This window comes from Lonchura striata, chromosome Z (genome assembly GCF_050655825.1).
Source record: "Lonchura striata isolate lonStrDom1 chromosome Z, ASM5065582v1, whole genome shotgun sequence".
Lineage (NCBI taxonomy): Eukaryota > Metazoa > Chordata > Aves > Passeriformes > Estrildidae > Lonchura > Lonchura striata.
The window spans coordinates 70,544,813-70,563,217 of NC_140740.1; the positions used below are offsets into that span (position 1 = coordinate 70,544,813).

At 40.4% G+C, this 18,405-nt stretch overlaps 2 protein-coding genes across 2 annotated transcripts in view; one reads left to right on the plus strand and one right to left on the minus strand.

Moving 5' to 3' along the window:
- Positions 1-3,135: 3,135 nt before the first annotated feature.
- On the minus strand, positions 3,136-12,228 carry CDC37L1 (cell division cycle 37 like 1, HSP90 cochaperone). Its single transcript, XM_021531712.4, has 7 exons — positions 12,039-12,228; positions 10,510-10,791; positions 8,160-8,250; positions 6,115-6,230; positions 5,679-5,801; positions 4,775-4,927; positions 3,136-3,861 (listed from the first exon to the last, which is right to left on the minus strand). Exons 1-7 carry the CDS (start codon positions 12,141-12,143, stop codon positions 3,760-3,762), a joined length of 972 nt encoding a protein of 323 aa, XP_021387387.1. The 5' UTR covers positions 12,144-12,228; the 3' UTR covers positions 3,136-3,759.
- A 316-nt stretch (positions 12,229-12,544) lies between these two features.
- Positions 12,545-18,405, plus strand: part of LOC110471252 (C-type lectin domain family 2 member D) — a 36,301-nt gene continuing 30,440 nt past the window's right edge. The window contains exons 1-2 of the mRNA XM_085567416.1: positions 12,545-15,989; positions 16,515-16,623. The gene's annotated coding sequence lies outside the window, so the exon portion shown is untranslated. The remainder of the gene's footprint in view (positions 15,990-16,514; positions 16,624-18,405) is intronic.

The window sequence follows — 18,405 nt, forward strand, 5'->3', positions numbered from 1 at the left end:
GCTAATTTTCTTGTGTTTCTTATTTGGAAAATACATTTGCAATATTGACTGGTGAAGGAAACATTTCAGAATGAAGCTTAATTAGAAAGCACATTGATTAATTTACTCAATGAAGCAATGACAGGAACATGCAAGCACATTCCTTGAACATGTGCCTAGCTGGAGCTAGCCAGAAGCTGTGAAGAAGAATGACTACTGATCTGCAAAGAGCCATTTCAGACAAGAGCTTGTATGTATGGGAATTAATCTTATGGAAAGGCTAGTTTCTATTTTGCTTACACAGATTGGACTTGATTTTGTTCACCATAAATTACCCTTAGTACCAGGGCAAATTATCTAAGCAAGTATTATGTTTATATTTCTGCCCTCAGAGCACCTATTTTGCAGGCATGGGAAATGGAGTTTCAGTGATGTGTAAAACATTTGGTAAAACCTCTGTATTTGTGCGACCCTGCAAGACTTAATCAGTAAAAAGATAGTAGATAGTGAACAGATAGTGGAATCTGGTAAACCTGTAGTTAGATTATCTCAACCAGTGAATGTCTTTTCTACAATCTTTGAGAACAAGTGCTCGCTGATGGCACTGACATGATCTCCAGTGGTCAAAATATTAACTTTGGCATATTACTGTAGCAATTTTTATTGTAGCAACTGGACTGGTTTTCATGAGATTCTTGTCTCTGACCAGCTTTTGTGTTTATTCATTAGATAACTGGAAATACAGACTTCCAAAGTCCACACTTTTTAACAGCCCAGGGACTGCAGACACTGCTATTTTTCAATGAATCCTCCCAGCCATTTTTTAATGCTCATCATGGTGGGACCTTCAAGAGTCAGCAAAATCTGAGGAACAAACAACTCTGTCTAGGTAATGTCTGAAGTAGCTGTGTCTGAGTAATGCAGGTTCCAATCTCCTTTAGCAGTGACTGTGAACAGCTACAGAGCTGGGTTGCTGACATACCTTGGCCTGCATCTACACATCCAGTTTTAGCATTATGTATATTGAGACACATTTGAGTCTAAAAAAGAGATGGTTATCGTAGAATTTGTGATATTTTCCCCTTACCATAAACCAACAATATTAGGAGCAGATACCACTACAATCAGTTTTTCTTTCATTTAAAGAAAGCTCACCAGGAAGGTGGACCACTTGTACTGTCCTCTTGATGAAATGTCTACATATTACAGTGAGAAATCCTTGTTAGCTGTTTGTATTCTTATATTTTAATTTCAATAAAAAACAGTCAAATTTTTTTCTCACCAGCATACATAAATTTCTGTGAACTAGAAGGAGCAGGGGGAGGGAATCTCCTTAATATTTGACACTTATTTCTGCACCATCTAGTTTTATCCCCATAGAAACTTAAAAAATAACTTCTACTGTGAAAGTTTGTTAGATCAATGGCTCCACTGCTAAGGGTAGCAGTTGCAAGTCAGTGTGCTACATTGCCCTTACTACCCTTGCATACAACATTCAGTTAAAAAACAACCTGAAGTCACTTGTTTTCCTTTAAGTTTCCCTTAATATTTAACTAATTATTAAAGAGGAGGCAGTGTTTACTTACCCTTTCCTGGAGTATCGGTCAAATTTAACCAGATGCAGCAGAAATTTATAGTTTTTATCTTCAATTTGCATATGGGACAAAACTGCTCCTTGCTCTTTTATCTTCAGTCTGTTTGCAAAAGAAGGCTAGAGAGCAGAAGTCATATGGAAAGTGATTTCTATGAATATATCTGCTATTGCATTTATACTAATACCGTGGTATATTCTGCAGACGTAGACTTTTCCATGTCTTAGCTGTAGGCAAAATTGAAAATTACTGGATTCTGTTTCACAGAATCATAGAATCATTACAATTAGAAAAGACTTCCAAAATCATTGAGTTCAACCTCTGACCATCACCACCCTGCCAAACAACTTACAGCACTAGGTGCCATGGCCATTCATTTCTTAAACACTTCCAGGGATGCTGACTCCAACGCTTCCATGGGCAGTCCACCCCAATGCTTTCAGGGAAGTCAGTCCTCCTAATGTCCAACCTGAATCTCCCCTGGCACAGCTTGAGGTCATTTCCTCTAATGCTGTCACTTCTTAGCTGGGAGAAGAGGCCAAACCCCACCTAGCTATACCTTCCTGTCAGGCAGCTGTAGAGTGATGATGTGTCCCTGAGCCTCCTTTTCTCCACCCTAACAACCCCAGCTCCATCAGCTGCTCCTCACAGGATTTGTGCTCCAGACCCTTCCCCAGCTCCACTGCCCTTCTCTGGATGTGCCTTAGCAGCTCCATGTCCTTCTTGGAGTAAAGGGCCCAGAACTGAACACAGGATTTGAGGTGCAGCCACACCAGTGCTGAGTACAGAGTGTCAATCATTGCCCTGGTCCTGCTGGCCACACTCTTGCTGGTACAGGCCAGGATGCCATTTGCCTTTTTGGCCGCCTAGGCTCACATTCAGTCACTGTCCCCAGCAGCCCCAGGTCCTTTTCCTGTGGGCGGCTTTCCAGCCATTCTGTCCCAGCCTGTGGCACTGCCTGTGGTTATTCTGTATGAACTAAAAACTGGAGGTAGGCTATGACCACTGACCTTTTGAAATCAATAAGCCTTCCAGACCTTACATAAAATCAGAAAAATTCAGTAATGGATGAAGAGTGTGTACTGGTACCATTATCTGAGGCATAAGCTGTCTTTGCTAGTCTTCCAGTTATTCTATACATTTTTATAGACAGATCTGCTGTAAGAGCAACAAGTTAGAACAACACAGTAGAGTTTTGGAGTGCAAGGTTCTGTGGAAGGCCTTGTCTAGAAAATATATTTGGATTTTCAGCTTCTTAAACAAGAAGGTTTTAATTGTTTTCCACTTAATGTTTGAGCTGACAATGTCAGAAACCCACTTTGGTTAAATAGCATATGAAATACCTTTCAAACAGTGCATGACACCTCACCCTATGTGACCTGGAACAAAGCTTTTTGTTTAAACAGAGGTCTTAGCCTAACCCTTGTACAAGTTCACTTCGTCAATTACTTCAACCATAACAAGACTTGGTTTAAAAAAAAATAATCTGAAGTTAGCCTGATGAACAAGAAGAGAATCAGACTCCCAGAAATCATACAACCCAGCACTCATTCGCAGACAAGTGTTGCTTATGTTTTAGGATTAAACCAAGTTATGTTTAATGAAAGTACAATATAACATTTAAATCCCCTTCGTAGAGGTAGAAAGCCAGTGTATTAATCTAATCCATTCAGATCAGAAATACTGTTACCAGATACTGATTTATTGCTATTAGTGATAACCAAATTTCAGAGCTTATACTGTCAGCAAGGTAGCATGAATACAGTTGCAATCTCCAATATTCAAACATATCCACATCTGTAGTAAGACAACAGCAGATATTACCAAGAATCTGCTGCTTCTTGTAAACATTGTAGTTGTGCAGATGTTTAATTTCTAAAATCATGAAAGGCAAGGTTAGTAGCAGAAAACACATCCAGTTTCACATTCGGCAATAAAAGAACCCTGCTCTTCAAGGACAACTATAAACCTAGCAGCACATTTCAAACAATATTACAAGTTTTTCCTTAGTTACCCACCCTTCAAAGTCCTTCCCCCCACCAAACAAATAAAAACAACAAAAATCTGACACAAAAAATAAAGTGCAGTACCCAGAAAAATAAGTGTCAAGAAAATAGCCATGTTTGTTTCTTTGGGAAAAAAAAAAAAGGGGAAACAAAAGAGTACTTGGCCTCAAGTCTTAGAAGTACTATAATGTGTCCATCATTTTGGATTCTTCTTCATCTCTTTGTATCACAGAGTTGAAACTGCAGACATCTGTGTTTATGGAACCTTGTAGATCTCCTGTGTTCTGCAACAGATGAAACACTGACAGCTTAATGCTCCACAATTGTATAGATAGAGGGAGAAACACAGTGAGAGGAAACAAAGACTGCTTGCATTGTCCATCTTATGAGGAGACAAATTTACAATAGAAAGTAAGGTCTGAAAACATCATTAACCAGTATTATGTCACTGTGTCAAGAATTTTTAAAATTTGCTAGCATAGCTTGTATTTGGTCTTAATATTTCTAGCACCTAACTGCACATTTATATAAAATTCAGCTGTTTTATCTACCTCTGAGAGGTACTTTAATCAAATTATTTCAAGTAAGTACTTTCAATTGTGACTCTTTTCCTAATACATAATTTCTGACAATCTTTTAAGTTGTTTCCTCATTCCAGAATGTGGCCATAACTTTATCACAAAGGGAGACTTTCCTTAGACTTGACTTCTCTTGCCAAGAGAAGTTGTGGGGTCCCTGGCAGCGTTCAAGGCCAGTCTGGATGGGGCTGTCTGGTCTATGAAAGATGTCCCTGCCATGGCAGGGAGTTTGGAACTAGATGATCTTTAGGGTCCACTCCAACTCAAACCATTCTATGATTCTGTAACTTACTTGACCCCATGATTTTACACTGCTCATGGTGATGACTGGGAATACAATTCTAGGATCTGATCAGTTTCATCATGTAGTGTTTATTTTAGGCATGCAAATGTAAAAGCAATGAACAAACATATACTTTGGCCTTATACTGATGCTGTGAATTCCAGCAAGTAAAAAGAAAGCCCATAAATGCCTTTTATATTAATAACACTGCATGATATATCCCAAGCACTAGCAATTCAAGAAACAATCCTCTTTATGTATCAGAAAGGTATAGCTTCTCTAGGCAGGACCTAATCCTGCTTTAGTTAAAATAAATTTTGGAAATAATAAACATACCTGTAAAAAAGATGTCCACTCTCCCACACCAGGACTGACACTGAGATCATGGAGCAACATAGTTTGAAAGCCATGTGACTGTGACCAGACTCTCACTCTTGTCTTGAATGCCTCAAGCTCATTTTTAAAGGCCTCAAAGTAGCCTTCTCCTGTCTACAAAGAGAAAAATGAACTATTTGTTCTTTAGCCATATTTACTTTTGAATTGTAAGCTTAGACAGTGCTGAAAAAAATCCATTATGTTAGACCTTTTGGGGAATAACAACAGTGAACAACTCAGGAATGTTAGTCAATTTAAAATTACATTTCATGTAGATTTCTTTTTAAGACAATCTGTATAATTTATATACATAAGCAGGTGATTTATCTGAGAACATGTAAAACTAAATTTAATTTAAGCCTTTCAACAATATTAAGATCCATTAGAATCTTGAACAACTGAACAGAGTCTACAGTTTTCCCACCTTTTTCCTGCAAAGCTATGGATTGCCCTATTTCAGTCATGAGAAAGGGATTCTTTATATATCTGCCTCACTGTAAAGGGCAGATGAAATGGAAAAGTTGTGACAATATGTAACTACACTTTGAAAATGTGTAATTAGTCAACAGTCACACTAGTCAGTATTTGCTGTTGTTACTTAGTTATTACTTATCTGTAAACACCTGCTGTCTCCCAACTGCATCTTGCTTTCCACCTACAACAAGAAAAATCCACTAACCTTTCATTTTCAGAACTGGAATTATAACAAAGTATTTTGTCTAGAAAATAATTGCTAACAAAACACTTTCCCATAAACCTAAATCAGTCAACAAATTATTTATTCTCACATGGTTAGGAAGAAACAGTCTCTAAAACACTTGTATCATATGGAGAGTTTCTCACATTATTACCCAAATTTACTTACTTTGGCTTTTTGGAAAAAGAGACGAAAACATCCTCTTGGATCCACATTACAGCTTCTGGCAATTTCTATAATAAACTGCATTACAACTGCTTGGTGTGCTACTTGCTCCATCAGAGCTCGTTTCTGAAAAAAAAAAAAAAAAAAAAAAAAAAAAAAAAGAAAAAAAAAGAAGTTTAAGTTTTGATTTAAAGAAGTTTCCTGAGATTATATTTCTAAAATTCAGCAGAATTTCCTTTGTTCCAGTTCCTAAGCAGATGTGAACCAATGTTTACAGAAGCAAGAGGACTCATAATTAGCTATAACTAGACATAAAGATAACAATGCATTATAAAGCAGACAGGGCTGGAAGAACAGTTAAACAGCTAATAAACTTGGTCACCTTTCTGCTGTGCAAATGGGAAAATGTGTGCTTCCAAAGATTTAAACATCTTCATACCTGTTCAGCTTCTAGATGAAAACACCACAACATGAGATACCTAGATGTTTCTTCACATACAAGGTATGGGTGATCAGACAAAAACCTTTGACTATCATCCCATCTGCTCAGCATGCCTAATAAGAGAAACACAGTTAAGATATTCTAAACAGAAAAAACTATTCAATGCAGCAAGGTTACTTGCATTGATTCCAAATATACATAACTTTGCAATTTCCTAACCTCAGAATGATAGCATGCAGCTAAATTTGGGGGTTTTATTTATTCATCTAACCAATGCTGAAAAAGCATTACTAGAAGGCACAGTTAGACTTTGAAGATACTAAAAATAGATTATAACAGTCATGCACTTCTAGTAATACTGATAATTTATTTTTAATCAGTTCTCATAAGCAAACTAAGTGGTGTAGATATCTAATAGAACATCAAAGATCTTAAAAAGTTTATGGACAGAGATTTATACTAAATGATTCTAACAAACACAAGTCCTCAAAATGTTTGCAAATAAAGACGCAAAGAACAGAACCTGTAAACAGAACCTGTCAAAAATTAAAGTGCTTCTAACATAAAGTTTGCTAGATTTTTAGTAAACTCAAATTAATTATATAAACTGCTTGATCTCAAAAACCAAAGCCATACCGGTATTGGAAAGTTCATCAGAACTTTGAATTGTGGTATCATGTCGCTACCTTCAGGTAACAAGCTGAATGTAAAAATCAGAACTCAATACTCATAGCATTTCTTAAAGTTGTCCTTCAAGTATCTCTGACAGTCATCACTGGCAACAGGTATCAGATGTGCAGCTTCACCTATCAGCATATAACTGGGCTAAAGTAATGGTAATGACCTAAGCTAATCTTAATTCTAGCAAACAAATGCTGAAAGAGAAAGCAACAGCTTGTATTTCTTGAGTTATTCTGTGTAAGTTCTTCACTGCTTTGGAGACAGAGGAGGATCCAGAAGCAGGACTCATGAAATATAGTGAAGTCCACACTGCCTCTTTGCAGCAGCTAGCATGGAACAAGTGACTTCAGAAAGCATTAATGTACTGTGGCTTTCTACAATGGATTTATGTATCACAAATTAAACTAATAACATGGCTTTGAACTCAGGAAGTATAAAAAAAAGTTACCTTCTGTAATAAGGTTGCTTCTTTAACAGTCTAATTTGAATTTAGATAAAGAGTAATTTTGCCCAACTTTCAGCTAGGAAGCCTACAATATAGCCTCCTCTTTTTTTACCTGCTGAAATGCACAGCAGGAGAGATGTTTTCTAATTCCAATATCATTACACTGAACAGTTAAGGCACTTAAGAGAACGTGTACCTATTATTATTTACATACTCTTGACAGTGTTGTGCCTTCACTTGATACTTGACAGGCTTGCTAAAGCTAACAGGGCAGAAAGCCCTTTTTTTAAAATAGCTTTAAGCCCCTCAGAGGCCAAAAAACTTATTAAAAACAACTTTGTAGGAACAACTGAATTTTGCCAACCTAGTCTTATTCCTGATTGTTCTAGAATTCCAAATATGGCTATACTATAGCGTGAAACCGCCTCAGTGGCAAGCACTTCCGAGAACCATAAAAATTTTAGATTATGTTACAAGATCAGCTTTGTGCGCAATCGGGTTTAACAATTATGACAGAGCTAAAGTGACACCTAGTGGATAACTGAGTATAGTGTTAAACGCTCAATTCTGAGCATAAATACTCTCAGTGTAGGTGTTAACAAACATGCCCATTTAATCAGCCATTACTCTTACAGATTAACAGATGACAGAAAATAATTTAATAAAACATTTCATTTAATCTCCTTTAGAAAAGGAGAGAGCCATGGATGACCCACGCACTTTTATATACATGACCTATTCGTCCAGGAATGTCCCTGCCTTTTCCCACTGGCATGGAATATCCCTTGAGTCCTGATAAAATAAAACTGAACCGTCTGTCATTTAGGTCTTTCATTTATTAGCATTCATTCTGTACAAGAAGGAGCAAACTAACGCAGATTCTGTAGGAACCACAAGATGCTGGAAAAACACTCACCGAAGTGTCTAATCTTTTGTTCATGTTTTTGCATAAGCGGTTCAGACACAGCTTCATCTTCAATTTCTTTTCTTTTTTGATTAATAAAACTCTGAGGAAGAGAAAGATTGTACTATCACATAAACTCCACACATACTGTTTAGTGACATACGTTACTATTTAAATGGCTATGTTCTATTTTTAGAGTTGTATCATATTTGAAGAGGTTTTGTTTTTGTTTTTTTTTTCAGAAAGTGTGTTACCTAGTAACAGAGTTTCAAAGTTAGTCTGAAAAGCTTGTTTTCAGATAGGAACTTAGTGATTTGTTAGTCATGAGAATCACGTACATTGCAGCCTGGATCAGATAAATCAATGAAATTAGGAAATGTGATAGTGATACCAAACAGATTTTTCCTTTCATCTATTCTTCATGTGTATTTGTAGCTCTGTAGCCTGTTACTGTATAACTATACAGACTCATAGCTAGAATTATACCTACTCGGTTAGCAAGAAAGAAAAAACACACACCCAAAAGTTCAATCCTAATTTAGTTTCTTCTGAGACTAAGGACAACATAAAGAACTTCTTCTCCCATAAAGAACTAGAGAGGAATGGGGGCTTTAGAAGAGAGTTTAACCAAGATGGGGAATTACCTCAAAATCTGTGTTTCTAATTGGGCATTCTTGTTAATTATGTTAATTTGCTACACTTATAAAACTGTAGTTGCTCTGTGTCACATGTGCACCTTTGGTGCACTTTTCAGTGTGTATGTTGGTATGTTGTGCACCTGAAGGGGCCCTTCATAAAAAGCTGACTGCATTTATCACTTGACTGTGTCTGGCTTGGCTCAGTAAAAGGCAACGATAGCTGTTGAAATTAAATTGTGAAATCAAAGATGAGATCCTACTATTGAAAAGTGTTAATGCTAAATAATTTGTATTTCAGTAGACAGTATTAGAGGAAAACTAGGTTTCATATTCTTGGCTGGATCGGACATTTAAACACCAGAGTTTCAACCCTCCCTGCAAGAACATTAGGTTGCTCCAAGAGCAGTTCAATCTGACCTCTGTTGCTTCTAGGGATTGTGCATCTACAACTTCCTTGAGCAACCTGTTCCAGTGTCTTGATACCCTAATAATAAAAAAATGTCTTCCTCACATCCTATCTAAACCTACCATTTTTCATTTTAAAGCCATCCCCTCTTGTCCTGTCATCACAGGCTGTGATAAAAAATGTTTTCCTCCATCTTATAAGGCCCCTTTAAGTACTGAAAGATCACATGAATGTAAATAAGGGCTCCCTGGAGCCTTTTCTTCTTCAAGTTGAACAACTTCAGCTTTCCCAGCCTTCCCTCATAGGAAAGGTGCTCCAGCCCTCTGATCATCTCTGCAGCATTCCTCTGGAGCTGCTCCAACAGATGTCTTTCTTGTAACTGAGGACCCCAGAACTGGGTGCATTACTTTGGGGGTGTGCCTCAGGAGAGCAGAGGGGCAGAATCCCCTCCCTGGCCCTGCTGCCCACACTGCTTTGGATGCAGCCCAGGACACGTGTGGCTTTCTGGGCTGTGAGTGCCCATGGCTGGGTCAGGTCCAGCATCCCCAAGTCCTTCTCAGCAGGGCTGCTCTGATCTGTTTATCCCCAGCCTGTGCTGAGATGGGAGAACCCAGGTGTAGCACCGTGCACTTGGCCTTGTTAAAACACATGAGATCCCCATGAACCTACTTCTCCATCTTGTCCAGGTCCTCCTCGAAGGCTTCCTTTAAGTCTGATAACCACCACTCAGCTTGGTATCATCTGCAAACTTGCTGACAGTGCACTCAATCCCTGTTTAATCTTAATGAAGATACTAAATAACGGTGGTCCCAGTACAGATCCCTGAAGGACACCACTGGCTTCTGGTGTCCACTGGGACTCTGAGCCATTGACCCTACCCTTTGTATGACACCAACCAACTACTTTCATATCCACCTAACAGTCCACTCACCAAATTCATTTCTCTCCAGTTTAAGGGAGAAGTATGTTATAGGAGACCACATCAAAGGCTTTGCAGAAGTCCAGATAAATTACATCTGTAACCTGTCCACTGATGCCATCACCTTGTCATAGGTCACTGATAAGGCCACTGAATTGGCCTAGCAGGACCTGCCCTTGGTGCAGTTGTGCTGGCTGTCCTGAACCCCTCCCTTTCCTACATGTGCCTGAGCACAGCTCCTAAAAGGGTCTATTCCATGACCTTCCCAGGCACAGAGGTGAGTGACATAACTGTGTTTTTGTTCTGTTCAAGACACAGAAGACACTCATAGATTAGTAACAACTAAAATGAACAAAAGAGGCTAGCACTTGTTTCCATGCACAGTGATGTAGGTCGTACCTTATTAAAAACTTCTTTACTAACAGGATCTGTATTCCATAGATTCTGTCGTTCCCGCTGGTTTAGTGCTTCTTCTTTTCTTCTCCACTCTTCCTCTCTCCATCTCAACTCAGCAGCTTCAGTCCTTGCTTGAGCAGACTCCTGATCACAGGATTCTGAATTATGCAGTGCTAAACTACCAAATTTTTGCTGGGCTTCTGCTAGGTTCCACGTGCTTTCTACAGAGTGCTTCACAAACTCTCTTTCTTTTTGGCAGGCTAATTCAATCCCTTGGTTGTATGTCTGTGAAGGAAATCAGACATGCTATTTATGGAGAGAAAATTGTTGATTTACAGTTTCTATAGAAGCAGACTGGCCTAAATCCCAAAGCTAATAATAATGCACCTGGAAGGCACCTTAGATATGCAGCATTATAACAGCAGAAGTGATGAAGCATGGCGATGTACAGTTATGTCTTCCAGAAAAAGATTTCCAGTTCAAGACACCTTAAGCTTATTAAATGTATTTGCAAAATCATGGATCATGCGCTGCTATTAGTAATAGTTTCTAGACTGTAAAAATACTTTTGACACAGCCAAAATCCCTCTGGCTATCTTAGGGCTGGAACATTAGCAGCAGCCAAGTGTGAGAATAATCTGAATATACACTCCTGATAAGAAAGTATTTGGCTTATGATGTCAGATCACAACAGTAACGTAACTGCTGCATTTCAGTATAAGTACCTAAACGTGGCCAACATCTTCTCTTGAACTGGCAAAGGAAGTGGTATTTAAGTTATAAAGCGGCCAAGGCCCAGCACAAACACATGTTCCGTTAGGTCAGATCTGTTGAGGATGTCACCAGTCATAGCTGGGAGAGAAAAAGGACATCTTAAACAACACTATTTATTTTATTTCTACTTGTGTGCTCAGAATTCACACTCAGTAATATGCCAAGGCTTTCCCACCAAGAGTGAATAAAAATGCATCCATATGCATTAGTTCCTCAGCCTTCAACTGCCACGTTATGAAATCTGCAGTGCTGACAGCCTCTAGCAGGGGCCCACGAAGGACAAGTGGTGAAAGATTATCTGGAGGAAACTTTAACGCAAGTAAATCAAACTTAGTGTTCCAACTTTGTTTAGGAATTACAGCATTTTTATTTCTGCAGTAACAAGAATAAAATTCCACCGTTGGAAAAGTAACGTAATGGCAGCTGCTTGCGAGACCGCATAGAATTCCTTACAACGCGTCGATAAATCGCCGCCTCGCCCCGGCCAGCAGGGAAGCACACCGCCCACCTGCCTGCTGCTGCTGGGGCACGGGGCCGCTGGGGCCGCTCCAACCCCGCTTCCCGCACCGCCTGCCCGCGGGGCAGCTGTCAGCCAGGGCGGCCCGCCTGCCCCGCCGGCCCTCGGCCCGCACGGCCCCGTCCCGACACGGTGCCCCGGTCCCGCCGCTGCCCCCGCGGGCCGCGCCGACCCACACCGCGCCCCGGCCGCCAGACGCGGAGCGACGGCCCGGGGCAGCGGGGCGGGGCAGCGGGCGTACCTGCACCTCCGGCAAGCGCTGGCGGACGGCGGCGTCCCGTGCCTGCTCCTGGTCCTCCTCCTGCGGGGCGCCGCCGTCCCGGGAGCGCGGCAGCCACAGCGCCATGCCCGGAGCCGTCCCGGCGCCGCGACCCGGTACCGGAACTGGCGCAGCGACACTTCCGCCGCTCGCGCGGCCGGAGCGCCCGCCCTCGGCGCGGCGGGCGGGGCGAGGGGCGGGGAGAGGGGCGAGGGGCGGGGAGAGGGGCGGGGAGAGGGGCGAGGGGCGAGGGGCGGGGCGAGGGGCGGGGAGAGGGGCGAGGGGCGGGGAGAGGGGCGAGGGGCGGGGCGAGGGGCGAGGGGCGGGGAGAGGGGCGAGGGGCGGGGCGAGGGAGGGCGGGAGAGGGGCGGGGGGCGAGGGGCGAGGGGCGGGGCGAGGGGCGGGGCGAGGGGCGAGGGGCGGGGAGAGGGGAGAGGGGCGGGGAGAGGGGAGAGGGGCGGGCGGGGCGAGGGGCGGGGAGAGGGGCGGGGAGAGGGGCGCCGGGCGAGGGGCGAGGGCGGGCGCGGGCGCGCCTCCGGGGCGATGATGGAGGCGGCGGGACGGCGATGATGGAAGCGGCGGGACGGCGATGATGGAAGCGGCGGGACGGCGATGATGGAAGCGGCGGGACGGCGATGATGGAAGTGGCGGGACGGCGATGATGGAAGTGGCGGGACGGCGATGATGGAGGCGGCGGGACGGCGATGATGGAAGTGGCGGGACGGCGATGATGGAAGTGGCGGGACGGCGATGATGGAGGCGGCGGGACGGCGATGATGGAAGTGGCGGGACGGGCCCGCGGGCCCGCCCCGGCCCGGCTTTGCTCCGGCCGCCCCTCCGGGCCCGTGGCCGAGCAGCCGCCCCTGTCCGTGCTCTCGCCACTGTCTCTGACCCTGCCTCTGCCCCCTGTCCTGTGCCTGTCACCTGTCCCTATCCCTTTCCCTGACCCTGCCTTGGCCGTGCCGCTGGGAGGCCGCTCACCGTCCTGCAGGCTGCCGTACGGCGCTGGAAAACTACACCGTGTCTGTTTGTGTGTGTGTGTATGTATGTGTCTGTGTATACACGATCCTTCAGTCCTAAGAGCTCCTGGGGTGCTGTCTAGGGTGTTTCAGTAGCCTGGCTGTCATCTGGGATTGGAAGTTAGTATATAATGAGACCATACCTTTGTGATAGCACCCCTGTAAAGATAAAAATGTGCCTTGTAGTCCTACTTTTTTACCCGTGCAGTGGCTATTTAGCTCTTCCTCCAAACAGGAGGCACTGACTATTTCTTCGGGGGTTGCAGGTGTAAAGTCTGCTAGAAAAATACGCCAGGAAAACTTTAGGTTAAACTGGAAGGTGGGAGACCTGTTGCTGTGTGTTGTTCATTTAACAAAGGGATTACTGCTGTGGCTAAAGGGATAATACTAGTATGTTGCTCACAACAGTTGTCATCAGATAGAAGAAAAAAAAATATGGTTTTCACTCATGTTCTTGTAATCAAATGTTTCTGTGTAGTGCTAAGCCTATGAAATTTAGTCCCTGTTACATGGGATGATAAAAGCCAAAAATACAAAATGAGAGAGCTCCCAATGATAGCTCTTAACCTGGCACCCTTTTGAGGTTATCAGCAATAAAGCCAAGGGCCACTGGGTCCCTTCTGAGATAGGGTCCTGCAGACTTGGGCTTTTGCACATGCCTAAGATTAGACCAAGGAGTTTCATGCGAGAGTATCCTTTTCTTTCATAAGGTTATTTTTCCTGGTGTGTTTCTGGCTGAAAACCCAACATATTTCTCAGTTTGTGCAACACAAAAAGGCAGAATGAATGCCTTCCTCCTGTTACTCCTCTGTTGTCTCATAAGGTGTGCTTTGAAAAGGTGGCTGTGGTTTGTTGTGTGCCTTGGGCTAGAAACTGATGTCTCAAGCCTTGTGTAAGATGTAATTCAGGTGCAATCTTATTTCTCTTTACAACTGGTAAGTTCTTCTTGTTTCACATGTTTCTCAACATAATAAGATGCATTATTAGGCCCATTCCTCAAACAGAACTTCACATTTCTTTAGAATTTTATGATCTGGAACTTTGACATAAATGATAATGAGAGGTCATCTCCCACATGGACAGTTTTTACCTAATATCAGTTATAGCAGCAGTCTATGTGAGGGTAATTGAAGTTATTTTGATTCAGAAATGATTGATCTGGGATCAGTATGACACCCTAATTATAATATGGCTATCATTGTTAAGATTTCTGTCTGTGTAGAAGACATGATGTAAAGAAAGGTCTAAATAAACAAAGGACAAGTGGTTTTGGTGCCCTTTTACATGTCACTTGAACACCTGGAACTGATGATAAGAGGAGTCTCAGTGTTTTACCTGTACCTTACCTTGTGTTAATGTATGTTGTGTTTGAAGATTGTTTTTTTAAAAATGGTGTAAGACAGTGTGGCTGTGTCTATGACAAGCAAGCCCATGCTGAAGCCATTTGCAAAAGAGGAATGCAGTAAGTTTAGAGGAACAGTATATTTCTTATCTATTGGATCCAATGTCTTCTTGATTGTTTTTCAAATTACTCTTACTACCTGTGTGTTTCTCTAAAATTGTTTACATCTGGCTCACAAGAGGCTTTTCTTGGAGTAGCATGATTGCTTTTTCTTTCCCCCGTGGTTGTCCTTGACACAAGTGAAAAACTACACATGCAGACTAAAGTATAATTCTCGTTAAGGCCTTTTCCCTGTCTCTAGGCAAACACAACTCTAACACTACTGTTTGATCTCTATGCAATAAAACCCCACAGCCATGTTATGACCAGAAGTGGGAAATACAACTTACTGCAACAGAAGAGTAGTTTCTCATATTTACTTATGCTAAGAGGAAAGTAATTCACATGAATTAAGTCTTGTTAGATAAGTTCATCTTTTGTTTTACTACACATTAGGGGTTTTTGTGCCTGTGACCTTCATTATTAGGTATTGACAAACAGTGAAGCAGCTCATTTTCTTGGAGAAAATATGGCTTAGGTCACCCCTCTTTAAAAAAGACTTGCTAAAATTTTGTCTGAAAACACTGGTGTCATTTGAAGCAGGAAGGTGATGAATTCACAAAAAAAAAGGAGTAGCAAATATTAATAAAACAAGAAGAATGCAGCTGAATGCATCTTCTCTAAATGAGTAGAATATCTGATGTTAATGCTTAAATAAAATCAGTGGTAAAATTCCTATTTACTTCAAAGGGGTCAGAATTTCACTCCAAGGTATGCAAAGAATATTTGAATAAGACATAATTCATTGTAGTAAAATAGACAAGAGCTAAAGGCAGACAAATGCATTTGAATTTGTTTCTTGAAAGGTATTTCACAGGTGACAACTGATTTTGTTTTTATATGATATTCATACATGCTTTACATAATACACAGAAACATAAAGGAAAACTTCCTTACATTTTCTTAATTGCCTAAATAAGAAAATTACTGTCCTTTAAGGTGTTTAGAGTTACAGCTTTTAATCTTTTAATTCAGGATGTGTCTTCTAGGATTGGCCAAGAATTCACGTTTTTGAAACATATATTTCCTAATTGTACCTGTGGTTCTTCTGGTTTACAGTTCAAAGAATTGCATTTACAGTACTGTGAACCTGGTATTTTTTCCTTACAAATTCCAGGTTGTTCTGATGTTGATGCCAATATGAATGAATATGAAATTTCAGCTTTGTTTTTTTCCAAAACTCTGTATAACTTTAAAAATGTAAACCACATCCTAAAGTACACAGTAATATATAATATTAGCTAAGTTATTTGCTCAGTGGTGGCTCGGCAAAAAATATGAGAATTATTTTGAATAGGTATTAAAGTGTTCCTGTGAATGCTAATTGTTTAATGATTTTCTTTGCTTCTTACTATTTTCCCAAAGGTGTTTGAAGGTGCTTTAGATCCTGCTACAAAAAGCAAAATACAGAAAGTAAGTATGATATTTGAATAATAGCTGATAATTAAAATTGAAAAAGTAGATTCATGTATTCACATAGTGAGTCTGTTTCTCTGACTGTCTTTCCAGAGTATATGATCTGGTACATGTTGCTCCCTCTTTACGTTGCGCTTATTTGGGCCATTTGAATGTCAGTCTTTATAAGCAAGCTCCCCACAAATCAATTACATGATTTTTCCATTCTTAGGACAGGCTGTGTTCTAAAACTAGTGTGACACACTAGGCTAACCTAACACTGTGCTTTTTATTTTTCTATCAGCAACTTTGCATTTTGAAGTCTCTGACAAGTCGTGTCACATTTAATAGTTAGGCAGTTTTTTAAGAGCCAAAATCTATTGCTTGTAGGCAGATGGGGGAGAGAAAAAAAAATTGTCTACATTCTGTTTTGCCATTGCCAGTGGACTTTCAACAGTCAGTCATACCTATAGAAGCACATGGTAAAATATTTTCAATCTTAAATCAAGCTTTAATTCACTTGGAATTCCTTTGTCTTATAAGGGTTTCAGAGTTTTGTCCTTCTGGAGCAAGTCATTCCTGCAAAATCAACAGAAGCTCAAGAAGAAGCCACTGACTGTCCCATTGTCTTGATAGATTGTAAATCCATCAGGTATCAATCACAGAGAATGACTGTCCTGATACTACTTTTATGTATGTGTATCCTAATAATAATGATAATAATATTAGAACAAATACTCAAGGAACCAAAGTAGAAAGTAGGTCTGCATCTATCTTCTTTCTCATCTATCATTCGTCCACTCTTCTGGTTTGTTTGCTGTCTTTCCTCCATTCCTTTCTGTAAGGGTACCTTTTGATTACTGTCCCAGGTGTAAATAGTAAATCTATTCTATCATTCATCCACCCTGCTATAGTTTGTTTTTCATCTCCCACTTTATGCAATAAAATTTAAATTAATTAATTTTGCGTCTTCAGAAAATAAGCAAGTAAATATTTTTCCATAGGCAAGTAAGTATTTTTCCATATGCTAATTGATTTGATACTGTAAAGGATATTAGTATCAGGATACTAGTGTTAGTTTTATGTCATGCCACCTAGTTTTCTCTCCCTTATAAATTTAAAGACCTCCTCCACTGGTATTTATTTCTACTCCATAATTTATTGTATATTGTGGGTACACACTTGAGTAGAAAAAAAATATTTTCTGATTTGAATAATTTGAATAAGTTGTTAGGGTCAATCATTATGCTTTAGTTTCTTCACCATAATTTTTTTGTTTCTGTTAGGAGTCTAGTTTTCTTGTTACCTTCAACACAACACAATAATGTAAAATTCATCTTGTTAGATAGTCATCTTCAGGCTTCATATTGAGCATTCTTGTAAGATGGGAAAAAGGCAAATGGACACTGGGTGGCAGATGAGTGCTATTGTTGAAGTTACTGATTATGGAGCATTCATATAGGTTCTAAAACGGCAGACTATTTACTAAAATCGGTTATTATTCTGTTACAGCAAATTCAAAATATGAACTTGATGTTCCCTGTGTAACAAATATTCTTGTACATTTAGTATTTATTTTTCAAGATATTTTGCTTCAGATAGTCATCTTTTCCTTTTCTTTTTGCTTTATGCTTTGAAGAGTTGCTGATATATTAAAGGGTAATTTGTGATATTATTCCTGGTTCAAAAACATCAGTGATATTGAAGAATGAGGATGCAAAGACTAAATTGATATAATCTATTATTATCTCTAAATAAAAGCCTAAACAAGGCAAAAAAAGGGGGGTGATCTGGCTTAGTACAAAGAGTGTTCATTTTCTTGTATGATTACTTTTGTGCAAGCTTTGTGAATATCATGCTGTCAGATAACTAGGTGTAGTGTATAAAGCTCGCTTGTGCCCTTGGTATAGCATATTTTTTTCTGTATGTCAGGACAGAAAAGACTGATCAGTAATAACTCTAAAAGGGATGACACTCTTTTAAGTAATGCCAAAGGATCTAATATCACCAGCGTATTCTGGCCCTTTAGAATATCTGTTCTTTATTCTGCATAGTACTGACATATCCTTCTGTTTTCATTTGTGTTTTTTGGCTCTGCAAAAATATGCAGCTTTGAGATTTGGCTTACTTATTGTACTGTTATTGTACTTACTTATTGTACTCTTTCAACTTCTTAAATTTAAAATATATTGTCAAAAGCAAAATGTATTCCTCACAAGAGGAAGCAGTGCCTACTTATGTCCTTGGCTGAAGTCAGACTTCATATGGCAAAATTTAGTATTGCCTTTTTTTCGGAGTGTCAAAAGCTCACAAAAGTTTTTCCTTAGTTGTTGTAAAGCTGGGATCCATTAGAAAGACAGAAAAACAATGTGACTAAAAAAGATGAAATTTGGAATATGATCAAATATGGTAGTCTCATTATTAACTTCTACTG